This window comes from Manis javanica, chromosome 5, assembly GCF_040802235.1.
Source record: "Manis javanica isolate MJ-LG chromosome 5, MJ_LKY, whole genome shotgun sequence".
NCBI classification, from domain to species: Eukaryota; Metazoa; Chordata; class Mammalia; order Pholidota; family Manidae; genus Manis; species Manis javanica.
The window spans coordinates 22,010,177-22,026,346 of NC_133160.1; the positions used below are offsets into that span (position 1 = coordinate 22,010,177).

At 38.8% G+C, this 16,170-nt stretch overlaps 1 protein-coding gene across 2 annotated transcripts in view; it reads left to right on the plus strand.

Annotated features, from left to right (window-relative positions):
• TRPC4AP (transient receptor potential cation channel subfamily C member 4 associated protein) overlaps positions 1 to 16,170 on the plus strand; it is an 85,968-nt gene that overhangs the window by 55,146 nt on the left and 14,652 nt on the right. For both annotated transcript variants that reach the window (XM_017674960.3, XM_017674959.3), the window contains exon 8: positions 7,827 to 8,012. In XM_017674960.3, the coding sequence (XP_017530449.2) occupies positions 7,827 to 8,012 (186 nt within the window). The remainder of the gene's footprint in view (positions 1 to 7,826; positions 8,013 to 16,170) is intronic.

Here is a 16,170-nt window from a genome sequence, read left to right on the forward strand (position 1 = left end):
TTTTGCTGTACAGAAGCTTTTCAACTTGATATAGTTGCACTTGTTCATTTTTGCTTTTGTTTCCCTTGCCCGGGGAGATATGTTCATGAAGTCACTCATGTTTATGTCTTAGAGATTTTTGCCTATGTTTTTTTCTAAGAGTTTTATGGTTTCATGACTTACATTCAGGTCTTTGATCCATTTCAAATTTACTTTTGTGTATGGAGTTAGACAGTGATCGAGTTTCATTCTCTTACATGTAGCTGTCCAGTTTTGCCAGCACCATCTGTTGAAGAGACTGTCATTTCCCCATTTTATGTCCGTGGCTCCTTTATCGTATATTAATTGACCATATATGTTTGGGTTAATGTTTGGAGTGTCTGTTCTGTTCTTGTGCCAGTACCAAATTGTCTTGATTACTGTGACTTTGTAGTAGAGCTTGAAGTTGGGGAGCGAGATCCCCCCAACTTTATTCTTCCTTCTCAGGATTGCTTTGGCTATTTGGGGTCTTTGATGGTTCCATATGAATTTTTGAACTATTTGTTCCAGTTTGTTGAAGAATGCTGTTGGGAATTTGATAGGGATTGCATTGAATCTGTATATTGCTTTGGGCAGGATGGCCATTTTGACAATGTTATCTCTAGCCAGGAGCGTGGGATGAGTTTCCATTTGTTAGTGACCTCTTTAATTTCTCTTAAGAGTGTCTTATAGTTTTCAGGGTATAGGTCTTTCACTTTCTTGGTTAGGTTTATTTCTAGGTATTTTATTCTTTTTGATGCTATTGTGAATGGAATTATTTTCCTGATTTATCTTTCTGTTAGTTCATTGTTAGTGTATAGGAAAGCCACAGATTTCTGTGTGTTAATTTTGTATCCTGCAAGTTTGCTGAATTCCGATATTGGTTCTAGTAGTTTTGGAGTGGAGTCTTTAGGGATTTTTATGCACAATATCATGTCATGTTATCTGCAAATAGTGACAGTTTAACTTCTTCTTTACCAATCTGGATTCCTTGTATTTCTTTGTTTTGTCTAATTGCCATGGCTAGGACCTCTAGTACTAACTTGAATAACAGTGGGGAGAGTGGGCATCCCTGTCTTGTTCCCGATCTCAGAGGAAAAGCTTTCAGCTTCTCGCTGTTCAGTATGATGTTGGCTGTGGGTTTATCATATATGGCCTTTATTATGTTGAGGTACTTGTCCTCTATACCCATTTTGTTGAGAGTTTTTATCATGAATAGATGTTGAATTTTGTCAAATGCTTTTTCAGCATCTATGGAGATGATCATGTGGTTTTTGTCCTCCTTTTTGTTGATGTGGTAGATGATGTTGATGGATTTTCGAATGTTGTACCATCTTTGCATCCCTGGGATGAATCCCACTTGGTTATGGTGTATGATCTTTTTGATGTATTTTTGAATTCGGTTTGCTAATACTTTGTTGAGTATTTTTGCATCTATGTTCATCAGGGATATTGGTCTGTAGTTTTCTTATTTGGTGGAGTCTTTGCCTGGTTTTGGTATTAGGGTGATGTTGGCTTCATAGAATGAGTTTGGGAGTATTCCCTCCTCTTCTATTTTTTGGAAAACTTTAAGGAGAATGGGTGTTATGTCTTCTCTGTATGTTTGATAAAATTCCGAGGTAAATCCATCTGGCCCGGGGGTTTTGTTCTTGGGTAGTTTTTTGATTACCACTTCAATTTCATTGCTGGTAATTGGTCTGTTTAGATTAGCATATAGGTTTTCATAGTATTCTCTAATAATTCTTTGTATTTCTGTGCGGTCCATCGTGATTTTTCCTTTCTCGTTTCTGATTCTGTTGATGTGTGTTGATTCTCTTTTTCTCTCAATCAGTCTGGCTAGAGGCTTATCTATTTTGTTTATTTTCTCGAAGAACCAGCTCTTGGTTTCATTGATTTTTTTTCTATTGTTTTATTCTTCTCAATTTTATTTATTTCTTCTCTGGTCTTTATTATGTCCCTCCTTCTGCTGACTTTAGGCCTCATTTGTTCTTCTTTTTCCAATTTCGATAATTGTGACGTTAGACTATTCATTTGGGATTGTTCTTCCTTCTTTAAGTATGCCTGGATTGCTGTATACTTTCCTCTTAAGACTGCTTTAGCTGCGTCCCACAGAAGTTGGGGCTTTGTGTTGTTGTTGTCATTTATTTCCATATATTGCTTGATCTCTATTTTAATTTGGTCATTGATCCATTGATTATTTAGGAGCATGTTGTTAAGCCTCCATGTGTTTGCGAGCCTTTTTGCTTTCTTTGTACAATTTATTTCTAGTTTTATACCTTTGTGGTCTGAAAAGTTGGTTGGTAGAATTTCAGTCTTTTTTAATTTACTGAGGCTCTTTTTGTGGCCTAGTATGTGGTCTATTCTGGAGAATGTTCCATGTGCACTTGAGAAGAATGTGTATCCTGTTGCTTTTGGATGTAGAGTTTTGTAGATGTCTATTAGGTCCATCTGTTCTAGTGTGTTGTTCAGTGCCTCTGTGTCCTTATTTTCTGTCTGGTGGATCTATCCATTGGAGTGAGTGGTGTCTTGAAGTCTCCCAAAGTGAGTGCATTGCATTCTATTTCCTCCTTTAATTCTGTTAGTATTTGTTTCACATATGCTGGTGCTCCTGTATTGGGTGCATATATGTTTATAATGGTTCTATCCTCTTCTTGGACTGAGCCCTTTATCATTATGTAGTCTCCGTCTTTATCTCTTGTTACTTTCTTTGTTTTGAAACCTATTTTGTCTGATGCTAGTACTGCAACAGCTGCTTTTTTCTCCCTGTTGTTTGCATGAAATATGTTTTTCCATCCCTTGACTTTTAGTCTGTGCATGTCTTTGGGTTTGAGGTGAGTCTCTTGTAAGCAGCATATAGATGGGTCTTGCCTTTTTATCCATTCTATTACTCTGTGTCTTTTGATTGGTGCATTCAGTCCATTTACATTTAGGGTGATTATTGAAAGATATGTACTTATTGCCATTGCAGGCTTTAGGTTCATGGTTACCAAAGGTTCAAGGTTAGCTTCTTTAGTATCTTACTAACTTAACTCGCTTATTGAACTATTATATACACTGTCTGGTGATTCTTTATTTCTCTCCCTTCTTATTCCTTCTCCTCCATTCTTCATATGTTGGGTGTTTTGTTCTGTGCTCTTTTGTGTTTCCTTTGACTGCTTTTGTGGGTACTTGATTTTAATTTTGCCTTTAGTTAGTATTTGGTTGGTCTGCTTTCTTTGCTGTGATTTTATTTTCTCTGGTGACATCTATTTAGCCTTAGGAGTGCTCCCATCTAGAGCAGTCCCTCTAAAATACCCTGTAGAGGTGGTTTGTGAGAGGCAAATTCCCTCAACTTTTGCTTGTCTGGGAAATGTTTAATCCCTCCTTCATATTTAAATGATAATCGTGCTGTATACAGTATTCTTGGATCAAGGCCCTTCTGTTTAATTGCATTAAATATATCATGCCATTCTCTTCTGGCCTGTAAGGTTTCTGTTGAAAAGTCTGATGATAACCTGATGGGTTTTCCTTTGTAAGTGACCTTTTTTCTTTCTCTGGCTGCCTTTAATACTCTGTCCTTGATCTTTGCCATTTTAATTATTATGTGTCTTGGTGGTGTCTTCTTGGGTACCTTCTGTTGGGAGTTCTGTGTACTTCCATGGTCTGAGAGACTATTTCCTCCCCCAGTTTGGGGAGGTTTTCAGCAATTATTTCTTCAAAGACACTTTCTATTCCTTTTTCTCTCTCTTCTTCTTCTGGTACCCCTATAATGCAAATATTGTTCCTTTTCAATTGGTCACACAGTTCTCTTAATATTGTTTCATTCCTGGAGATCCTTTTATCTCTCTCTGCGTCAGCTTCTCTCCGTTCCTGTTCTCTGATTTCTATTCTATTAACGGCCTCTTGCATCCCATCCATTCTGCTGTTAAGTCCTTCCAGAGATTGTTTTATTTCTGTATTCTCCCTCTGTACTTGTTCCTTTAGCTCTTGAATATTTCTGTGCAGATCCATCAGCATGGTTATGACCTTTACTTTGAATTCTTTTTCAGGGAGATTGGTTAGGTCTATCTCCCCAAGCCCTCTCTCAGAGGTTGTCTGTACTATTTTGGACTGGACTAAATTCTTCTGCCCTTTCATGGAGATAGAGGGAGCTATAGGCAGGTAGCATATGTGTCAGCTGGGATAACAAAGTCCTTTCCTGCTTGCTGCTCGCATTGCCCTTCTCCACTACCTGTGTTGGTTACCTGCACTCCTGGAGCTGCCTCCGGGTTAATCCCCTAAGCTGCTGTAGGCAGGGTCTCCATCAGAGTAGCGCAGATCCCTGCAGGGAGTGGCAGGCGTGCCGGGTGCGCTGTCGTGCAAAAGTGGCACCCCTGCCAGGCAGCTGTGTAGCAGCAGCGGCCTTTGGGTCTGGCCTGGGCGGCTGCTGGGGACACTGTCTGCTCCTGGGTTGCTCCTCTGCTGCCGCCACCGGCTCCCTTTGGCCACTCGCAGGCCCCTCTGGTGCCGCTGCCGGCGTTCGCAGGCTGTTCCCGGGCCGCTGGGTTGCTGCTACTGCCGCGGGCTCACACGGGCCTCTCCCAGTCCCCTCTGGCACCACTGCCCCCGGTGCGCACTGCCACTCTCCCACTACTGGACCAGTGTGTTGGTGTCCGCGCCAGTTGGCAGAACGACTGGCAGGCTGCTTATCACTGTGAGGGGCTTCAGAGGTGCGCTGCCACCCAGGGGGTTAGGTCGCCTAGCGTTCCCCGGGATTCCCAGCCTGCTGGGCTCAATGCACCGGGACAACTTCATCCAGGTGTGGGGTCCCTGTCCCTTTAAGACTTGCAAAAACCCCTTGCTTTTCTTTTGTCTCAGGGGCGCCGATTGCGGGGACCTGCTTGCAGCTTTTGCTTTTCCGTTTCTCTAATATCCAGCATCCTGTGAACCATGTTTCTGCGCTCCCAGTGTGGATTTCTAGAGCTGGTTGTTTAGCAGTCCTGGGCTTTCACTCCTTCCCTGCTCCAACTCCTTTCTTCCCACCAGGGTCTGGGGTAGGGGGGCATTCAGTTCCCGCTGAACTGCGGCTTGTATCTTACCCCCTTTGTGTCATGCTGAGTTCTCGCAGATGTAGATGTAGGCTGGCTATTGTATTGTATCCACTGGTGTCTCCTTTAGGAATAGTTGTATTTGTTGTATTTTCAAAAATATATATGTTTTTGGGAGGAGATTTCTGCTGAACTACTCACGCCGCCCTCTTGGCTCCCCCTTGCTGATTCCTTTTTATAATTACATAGTATTTCAGCATATGGGCATAGCATAATTTATTTAACCAGTACCCTATTGATGGGAATTTGGTTTTTTAAGACTTTCTTCCTGCAAATATAAACTTTGTGCATACAATATGACGAGCTGCATATTTGCCATTTAAACTTTGATAGATGTTGAGAAATTAACCCTCCAGGGAAATTGCTGGCTCATCTTCTCATTCAGGGCAGTACACCCGTCCCAATACAGGGCCTTTTTAAACTTCTACATATTTGTCAAGCTGATAAGTACAAAATGGTATCTCAAAAAACAAACAAGAAAAGCTATCTTGGCGTTTTGTGGTTTTGTTTTTTATGTTCTTTTTTTGAGATGAAAGTCACATAACAAAATTAACTACTGAAGGTAAAAAGTTCAGTGGTATTTAGTACACTTAAATTTGTTCAGACACCACCTCCATCTAGTTTCAAAACATTTTTATTACCCCAGAAAGAAATCTTGTATACATTAAGCAGTTAGTCACCATTCCCCTAATCCCTGACAACCACCTGCTTTCTGTCTGTGGGTTTACCTATTGTAGACATTTCATATAAATGGAATCATACAGTATAGGACCTTTTGATTCTTATATCATGCTTCTTTCACATAGGATGATGTTTTTGCGGTATGCCAATGCTGCAGCATGTCAGTGTTCCTTTTTAGGGCTGAATGACACTCATTGTGTGTATATACCACGACTTGTTTATCCTTTCATCTGTTGATGGACATTTGCTATGTTTCCCCCTTTGGGCCACTGTGAATAGTGCTGCTGTGAACCTGGGTGTACATGCAATTATTTGAGCACCTGGTCTCAGTTTTTTGAATATGCACTTGGGAGTGGAATTGCTGAGCCTTATGGTAATTCTATGTTTAACTTTTTGAGGGAAAGTTAATTTCAGTGTAGTCTTATTAACATTTTTAAAAAATGAGGTCAAAGATTTTATTTTACGTCACTCACTAATTTTTAGAGGATGGAAAGAGGTTAAGATCATTTACCAAACTCTGCTGGGACTGAATTTATATGACTTCATTATATTCCTCCTATTTCCTTTGTTTTATTTGTTTTTTAAAAATTTTCTTTAGCATTGTATTCTTTTGAATTTTATTTTAAAGCTTTTCATTATGCGAATCTTCACACACACAAAGTAAAGACATATATACATATGACACAACATATAATGATCCCCATTTACTCATAGTCTAGCTTCAACAATTGCCAGCTGATGGCCTGTCTTTTCTCTTTAACCCCATTCACTCTTCCCTCCCTACCTCACTCACTTTGGATTATTTTGAAACAAAGCCCAGATATCAGAGAATTTAACCTGAATATATTTCAGTGTTTCTACAAGATAATGACTCTTTTTAACATAATTGCAAAACCATATTATTCCCCCCAATTTAACAGTAATATCTTGATATTATGAAATACCTAGTTATTTATTAATTTTCTATTAGATGATATATTCACATGGTTCAAAAAAGTCTACAGATTCAAAAAATTGTTGAAGTTTCCCTCCCACTCTTAATTTCTGGTGGCCTAATTCTTGTTGTCTTTGGCAACCATTGCTGTTTCCTATCCTTCCAGGAATATTTGGTGTGTTATAAGCAAAGCATAAAGACATAAGCCCTTATTTTAAAGGTTAAATAATGAAGACAAGATTTGAACCTGGATTTCCCTGCCTTCAAAGTATATTAAGTTTTTATGCTTATCAGAATTTCCATCTTACTCATTTTGAGTAAAATGGGACTAGCAGAAATAAGAGTTGGGTAATTATTCATTTTCTTTCTTTAGGGAAAAAAACTTATCTTCTTTCTCCCTGCTAGTATGTGTTTGTTCCATGAAAATAAAACTGTAGATAAATAGTTTTAAAAAAAGCATTTATATCCTTTCCTGCTCAGGAACAACCATAGGAAATTCCTTGGTATATATCCTTCCATTCTTTATGTGTGTGTTATATGCATATTTTAAAAAAGCAAATATTAAATTTTCCAAGGAAAATGGGCTTAAACTAATACTGTTTAATATTTTTTTCTCTAACAAGTAAATTTAAACATCTTTTTTGGGTCAACTGTGTAAAGATGTGTCATTGTTCTTAGTGTCTATTGTTATGTAGTCCATTGTATTGAATAAATTGTATTTAACCAGCATGATATTAATGACCATATAGTTATCTCCACTTTTGCTATTATAGAAACCACATCAGTGAACATCTTTGTTATAGATATCTTTGTATATATAATTGGTTATTTCCTTAAGGGAAGTTCCCAGAAATGGACCTCCTGGCTCAAAGGCACATAGATTTAAAACATAAAAATTACGCCAATTTATATTCCCACCAGTAGATATAAGTAAGGTCTGTTACCCTGCACCTGCTATAATTGAGCTTGTTTCTACAACTTAATTACCATTTTACCTTGGCTTGCCATTTCATTTTAAAGGGAAACTCAAACTAGCTAATGTGAAATTAAGATTCATTCCTGTCATGCAGGTAAGGAACAGGCTGTTTGTTGAAGGCTTTAGAGCTGGTCTGTTTTGAAAATTCCCTCTTTTGTTCTCCCTTTGGCAGCGGCCCTTCTCAGCATCCCTGGCTTTGTTGAGCGGCTTTGCAAGCTGGCGACTCGAAAGGTGTCAGAGTCAACGGGCACAGCCAGCTTCCTTCAGGAATTGGAAGAGTGGTACACATGGCTAGACAATGCTTTGGTGCTGGATGCCCTGATGCGAGTGGCTAATGAGGAATCCGAGCATAATCAAGGTACTTGGAGGAGGTCTTCTGAGAGGTGGGGAGCTTTCTTCTGGGCACCTGACCTCTATTCCAAGGAAGATTCTTGACCTCTTTTCCAAGAGAGATTAATTGAAATTTGCTCAAAGTAGAATTTTCCTGAGGGAAGTCCCCAATTATGAATATTAAGACTTTTTTTTATTTTGGTGTCATTAATATATAATCACATGAGCAACATTGTGGTTACTTGATTCCCCCCATCAAGTCCCCACCACATACCCCATTGCATTCACTGTCCATCAGCATAGTAAGATGCTATAGAGTCACTACTTGTCTCTTAAGACATTTTTGATAGCTAGTGACAGAAGCCTCTTTGAACTCCCTCAAGGTAGACCGGAGAAGGAGAAGAGACTGACTGGAACCAACCAGAGCACTCTTAGGAATCCAGAGAATCCTTCTCCGCTCTTCTGTCTGCATGGTGTTTCAGTGCTCTCTTCTCTCTGCCCTGATGAGTAGACTTCCTAGTGAATGAACAGACTCCTTGTACCAGCTCTGACTTCATGATAAAGGACTCTGACCCCTCTTGGGTCAGGTGCTCACCCCTGAAGCATTTGGCTCTGGCCTGCAGGAGGGAGTCAGATTGTACAAACTCAGGAATTCTCACTGTAATCCTGCCGAGAAATGTGAAGGGAGTAGATTCATTTCTGGGATGGCAATGTGGAGCTCTGTGCCCCTGCTATCCAGTGAAACTGTAAAAGGACAACAACAAAGCCTGTGTGTAAAGCTTGTGGAGGTAGTTCTAGGAGCGTACAGCAGATGAAGAAACATTTCTTTAATAATATTTACTGGAACTCAGGGACACCAGTGAGAGTCTATGACATTTGAAGTTCTGCTTGGTGGGAGCTGTACTCCAGGCAGGTGTGACCAGAAAGAGAGGGCTCTCTCCCCTCACCACTCCCATACAAGAAATATGGCATCTCACTGGGAGGCAGGCTGCCAGCTCTTCTCATTCTGTCTAACTCTTAAGTTGAATTGAAGAGCCTAAATTCTTGATGAGTATAGCCTGGCAGTCAAGAGCTCCTTTTTTCCCCACACCCACCCCCAACTTTATTAAGATATAATTGATTTAAACATTGTATAAGTTTAAAGTGTACAACATGTTGACCTGATACATTTTTTTTAATATCAACATGATTGACCTGATACATGTATGTTTTACAGTATGATTGCATCATAGCATTAGCTGACACCTCCATCCCATCACATCATTATCATTTCTTTTTAGTGGTGAGAACATTTAAGATCTATTCTCTTAGTATCTTCAAATGTTATTAGCTATAATCACCACACTGTACATTGGCTCGCCAGAACTTGTTAATCTTTTTTTTGAAATTAATTTATATTTTACTTCTGCCTTTTTTTTTACTGAAGTTATCACTGATACACAATCTTATATTGGTTTTAAATATACAACACAGTGGTTCAGAAGTTACCCATATTATTAAATGCTCACCCCCACTAGTGCAGTTATTATATGTCAACATAGGAAGATGTTACAGAACCATTGGCTATATTCTCTATGCTGTGCTACCATCCCTGTAACCAACTTACAGCATGATTGAGATTTTTTGTGCCCCTTTATCCCCCTCACACACCCCACCCACTTCCCCAACCTTTCCCCCATAATAACTGCCAGTCACCTTTCTGTGTCTATGAGTCTACTGCTATTTGTTCACTTTGCTTTGTTTTGCTTCTTATTCCATAAATAAGTGAAATCATATGGTATTTGTCTTTCTCCACCTGGCTGATTTCACTTAGCATAGTACTTCATGGATGAGGTCCATCTATGTTGTTGTGAATGGAGATACTTATTTTTTATGGCTGAATAATACTCCATTGTGTATATGTACCACATCATCTTTATCCATTCATCTTTGATGGACACTTTGGCTGCTTCCATATATTTGTTATTATAAATATGCAACAATAAACATAGGGATGCACATATCTTTTCAAATCAGGAATTTTGTTTTCTTCAGGTAAATTGCTGGAAGTGGAATTAACGGGTCATATGGCATTTCTATTTTCAATTTTCTGAGGAAGCTCCATATTGCTTTCCACAGTGGCTGCACCAACTGACATTCCCACCAATAGGGTAGGAGGATTCCCTTTTCTCCACATCCTCACCCACACTTGTTACTTCTTGTCTTTTGGATAGTGGCCATTCTAATAGTGTGAGGTGATATCTTATTCTGATTTTGATTTGCATTTGCCTGATGATTAACAGTATGAAGCATCTTTTCATATGCCTATTGGCCATCTGTATTTCTTCTTTGGAAAAATGTCTCAGAACTTATTAATCTTATAACTGGAAGTTTGTGTTCCTTGACTGATAACTCTCCATTTCTACCCTCCCCAACCCCTGGTAACTACTACAGTGCTATTTTCTGAGTTCAACTTCTTTAGATCCCGCAAAGAAATGATATCATATACTATTTTTCTTTCTCTGACATATTTCACTGAATTCACTTATTGTACATAATGCCAGGGGCTCCCTTCCTCCACCTACATATTACACTCATGACACAGAAGCTCTACCCCAGGCCTAGCAGGTCGAGAATTCTGTGTCTTCTGTTGCCCTTGCCCCAGCTCACTTGTAGGACAGAGGTTTCATGCAAGGAGAGGCAAGCTGACAAGAGAGGCTACTGGCCCTGCTCAGAGTAGTGGCACCAAGATTTTGCTTGGAGAAGAGGTAATGAGTAAGAACAGAAGGTAGGAAAGTTCAAGCATAAGGACATTCTCAAAAAACAATAATACATTTTGGTGGTAAACAAACAAAAGGAGGTTGTTAGCTCTTAAGAAGAAAAAGCTAAACCATGGCCAGGTAGTTCTAGAAGAACCAGGGAAGTAGTTAAGAACAGCTCTTCTTAGGTCAGAACCAATCTCAGTCTCAAAAACTACTGCTGCCTGATATTAATTGAAGCAGACTTTAGAGTAATTTATGCCTTAAGGCATTGTCAAAAACAACAGAGTATTCAGCCAGCAATTCGTAGAGCCTGACAGCTAGGTTTAATACCAGATGGGGCAGAAAGTTTAATAGAGAGATCAGGGAAAGAGCCAATCAGAGAGCCTCCTGCTAAAACACTGTCATCCAGGGAGACTGTCCACATGCCCAAGGCTGCACCCTCTGAGGGGCACCACCAAAGGCCTCACCAGTCCATGGAGAAATAGGCTAGCCAGTTCACTAAACAAATAAACAAGAAAATAACAAGCTCTAAAGGAGAGGAAGAGGAATCAATATCCAGAGTTGGTTAGTATTTACCTAAAATGTCCAGTTTTTAACAAAAGTTATGAGACATGCAAAGAAACAAGAAAGTGTAGCTCATTCACAGGAGAAGGTAGGAACAGAAATTTTCTGTAAGAGAGCCCAGATACCATATTTAACAGAGACTTCGAAGCAGCCCTTGTAAGTATGGTCAAAGAACTAAAGGGAACTATGCTTTACTAAAGAAATAAAGGAAGCTGTCACGATAATGTGTCAACAGAGAATATCAACAAAGCATAGGAGGTATAAAAAAGAGCCAAGTGGAAGTTGTAGAGTTAGAATGTACAAGTGGAATGAAAATTCACTGAAAGGAAAAAGAAAAATATTTAAAGAAATAGGAGCTGAAAACTTCCCAAATTTGATGAAAGTCATTAATGTGAAAGAACTGCAAGTAGAATAAACTCAGAGAGATTTACACCAGATACATCAAAATAAAAATGTTGAAAGAAAAAACTTGAAATTAGCAAGAAAAAAACTCATCATGTTCAAGTATTTCATTAAGATTGATAGTTGACATCACATCAGAAATGACAGAGCCAGAAATGGGGTGATATATCCAAAGTGCTGGGAAAAAAAAAGAATTATATCCAGCAAAACTTTCTTTCAAAAATGAAGGTGAAATAAAGACATTCCTAGATAAACAAAAACTTAGAGAATTCTTTACTAGCAGATTTGTCTTATGAGAAATACCAAAGGACTTAAGGCTAAAAGAAAGTTACCTCAGATGGTAATTCAAATCCACACAAAAAAACAAAGAACATAAAGGTAATTATGTAATTATAAAAGATAGAACAAATGCATATTTCTTCTTTTTAACTAATTTAAAAAGTAGTTGTGTAGAGTTGTGTGTGTTCTTAACTAATTTTGAAAACATGAAGTCACATTTTTAATTATAGAAGACCCTTGAACAACTGTGTCGTTCACATATTTAGATGCATAATGATATATTTTATGCACAAAAAGGGGGAAGAGGAATTTGAGGAATATAGGAGCTCTGGAATTAAGCTAGTATAAATCTGAAAAAAGATTCTGTCAAGTTAAGATGTATATGGCATGCCCTATAGTAACTAAGAAGATAACTTAAAAAATATAGTGTGAAAGTCATTAAAGGAATTATAATGTTATATTAGAATATATTTGCATAATAAAATATTAAAGGAGAAATATAATAGAAAAACACGAGATATATAGGAAACAAAAAGTAATAAATTCAACTTTGTTAGTAATATTAAATATGAGTGGATTAAACAGTTTATTCAAAAAGCAGATTGTCATATTGGGTTTTTAAAAGATACCTAATTATATGCAGCTGGAACCATTAGATACCCACATGCAAAAGAGCAGTTGGACCCCCCACCCCACATCGCATACAAAAATGAATTCAAAAGGATCAAAGACTTTAAATGTAACACTTAAACCTATAAAACCCTTAGAGGAAAACAGTGGTAAATCTTCATGACCTTAGATTTGGTGGTGGTTTCTTAGCTGATACCTAAAGCACAGGCAATCAAATTAAAAATAGATAAATTGGGCTTCATTAAAATTAAATCCTGTGCTTCAAACACATCATCAAGAAAGTAAAAACAACCCATAGAATGGGAGAACATTGTTGCAAAGCATATATCTAATAAAGACTTGAATCTAGAATATATAAAGAACTCCTACAGTGCAGCTCAGTAATAAAACAGCCCATTTCAAATTATGGGCAAAGAATCTGAATAGCTACTTCTTCAAAGAAAATATACAAATATCCAACAAACATGAAAACATGTTGTGCTCAGTATTATTAGCCATCAGGGAAGTGCACATACAAACCACAATCAGATACTGCTTCACACCTGCCAGAATGTTTATCATTGAAAAGACAAATAATAGCTAATACTGACAAAGATGTGGATGATCAGAACCCTCATTCTCTGTTGGTGGGCATTAAAGCAGTTTTCACAGAATTCTCAAAAGTTTAAACATGAGTTACCATATGACCCAGAAATTCCACTCCTAGGTACATACCCAAGAGAAATGAAGATATGTTAACATAAAAGTTCATATATTGAGCTTTTGCAGCAGCAGATTTATAATAGCCAAAATATGGAAGTGACCCAAATGTCCGTCAACTGATGTTAACAATGTGGCATATTCAAAAAACAGAATATTACCCAGCAACTTAAAAAATGAAATAGATGTGACTTTTGAACAATGCAGGGGGGTTAAGGGCACCAACTCCCACTCAAAAATCTGCATATAGCTTTGGGCTCCCCGAAAAACTAATAGCCTACTGTTGACCTAAAGCCTTACTGATAACGTAAGCATAAATTAACATGTATTTTGTATAATACATATTATATACTATATTATTAAATAAACCAAAAGAAAATTTTTTCTCAAACTGTCACAAATCTTCAGAATTTTTTGAAATTATTTCTGGAAAAAAATTCACATACCTGGACCTGTGTGTGCAGCTCAAACCCGTGTTTTTCAAGGGCCAGCTGTACTGATACATGCTCCAACCTGAATGAACCTTGAAAACATTGTGTTAATGCCTGACTTCAACTCTTCAAAGGACAGGCTGACTCCTGTTGGGGGCTAATGCAAGTGGTAACTTTAAGTTGAAGCCAGTGTTCATTTACCATTCCAAAAATCCTAGGACCCTTAAGAATTATGCTAAATCCACTCTGCCTGTACTCTGTAAATGGAACAACAAAGCCTGGGTGACAGATATGTTCACAACATGGTTTACTGAAAAATTTAAGCCCATTGTTGAGGCCTCCCGATAAAAGATTCCTTTCAGAATGTTAGTGCCCATTGACAGAGCACCTGGTCACCCCTGAGCTCTGATGGGGACGTACAGTGAGATTAATGTTGTTTTCATGCCTGCTGACACAACACCCATTCTGCAGCCCATGGATCACAGAGCAATTTTGACTTTCAAGTCTTACTATTTTAAGAAATACATTGTAAAGTTATAGCTGCCATAGTGATTCCTCTCATGGATCTGGGCAGAATAAATTGAAAGCCTCCTGGAAAGGATTCAGAATTCTAGATGCCATTAAGAACATTTGTGATTTATGGGAGGAAGTCAAAATATCAACACTGACAGGAGTTTGGAAGAAGTTGATTCCAGCCTTCAAGACTTCAGTGGAAGAAGTAACTGCAGAAATGGCAGAAATAGCAAGATAACTAGAATTAGAAGTGGAGCCTGAAGATGTGACTGAATTGCACCATCTTGTGATAAAACTTGGAAGGAAGAGGAGTTGCTTATGGATGAGCAAAGACAGTGATTTCTTGAGATCAAATTACTCCTGGTTAAGATGCTGTGAAGATTGTTGAAATGACAACAAATTAGAATATTACATAAACTTAGTTGATAGAGTAGTGACAAGGTTTGAGAGGATTAATTCCAGTTTTGAAAGAAATTCTGTGAATAAAATGCTGTCCAACAGTATCACATGCTGCAGAGAAGTTGTTCATGAAAGAAGGAGTCCATCTGTGCAGCACCCTTCATGGTTGTTTTATTTTAAGAAACTGTCACAGCCACCCTAGCTTTCATCAGCCACCACCCTGATCAGTCAGCAGCCATCCACACTGAGGCAAGACCCTCCACCAGCAAAATAAGATTACTACTCACCAAAAGCTCAGATGATGGTTACTATTTTTTAGCAGTAAAGCATTTTTTAATTAAGGTATATACATAGGTTTTTTTAGGCAAAATGCTGTTGCATACTTTAGAGTATAGCGTAAACATTTACATGTACTGGAAAACCAGAATTTTCATTTGACACCTTGTTGCAGCATTCATTTTATAGTGGTGGTCTGGACCTGGTATCTCCGAGGTGTGCCTGTCATTACAGTTTTTCTCTCAATGTGCAGGCAAATAGATTTTTCTTGAGATAGAATTTTCTCAGGTTTTCTCTAGTACACTGAAGCCCTTGCCCACTGCGACTTTAGTTGCCATTAAGAGCTTGCAGATTAAAAAAGAAGAAAACACATAGCAAGCAAGCATTAGCCTAAAAGCTCAATTAGTCTTTTTAACTTCTATTTAACGAACTTAACATGTTGCTTTACATGTGCCAGGCATTGTTTTAAGCACTTTCTTCGTATTAAATCCTTGAATCTTTGCAACACTGTTAAGAGGTACAATGCCGTTATCTATATTTTACAGATGAGGGTGGATACTGAGGCATAGCGACATCAACAGATTTACCCAAGGTCACCCAGTTAGTAAAGGGTAGAGCTGGGCTTCAGGCCCAGCAGTCTGGCTCCCTGGTCTCTGCTCTTAACAGCTGTGCCACGTTGCCTCTCAGTCATACTTCATTCAGCAGCTGCTCTTCTTCCAGGTTAGTGACATACCTGGCTGGGAAAAAGTTCCAAATCTGTTGGGTGGAGTAAGTTAGGTTCTAATGTCATATCACCCTGCAGAAGTACCCAAATATATTTGATCACCACTGTTCTGAAAGCCATGTAGGGCTTGAAAGACCTTAGAACTTAACTCATTCATCTTGTTACCTTAAAGATGAGGACAGCTGAGGGGCAGTAACTCCTAAGGTCTCTTGACTCTGACCAGTACTCTTTTAAAACAATAAGGATGATCGAAGAGTGAGGCTTCCCTGGAATCACGTGCTGGACTCGTTCTCCCTCAGTGCACACAGTGATCCTGGCCATCCCCCGGAGCGCTCCCGCCACTCCCGTTTCACAGAGCAGGCCAAGGGCTGTGAGGACGTGATGTGTCCAGTGTCACTCAGCCAGCAAACTGTAATTCCGGAACCCCCAGTCTTTATCACTTTGCTCTACCACCTTCCCTAGAGTGCACAGCCACTGTGGCCTGAGCAACCCTTTGAGACTTGGGCCAGCTGGGTTGTAGAGTAAATG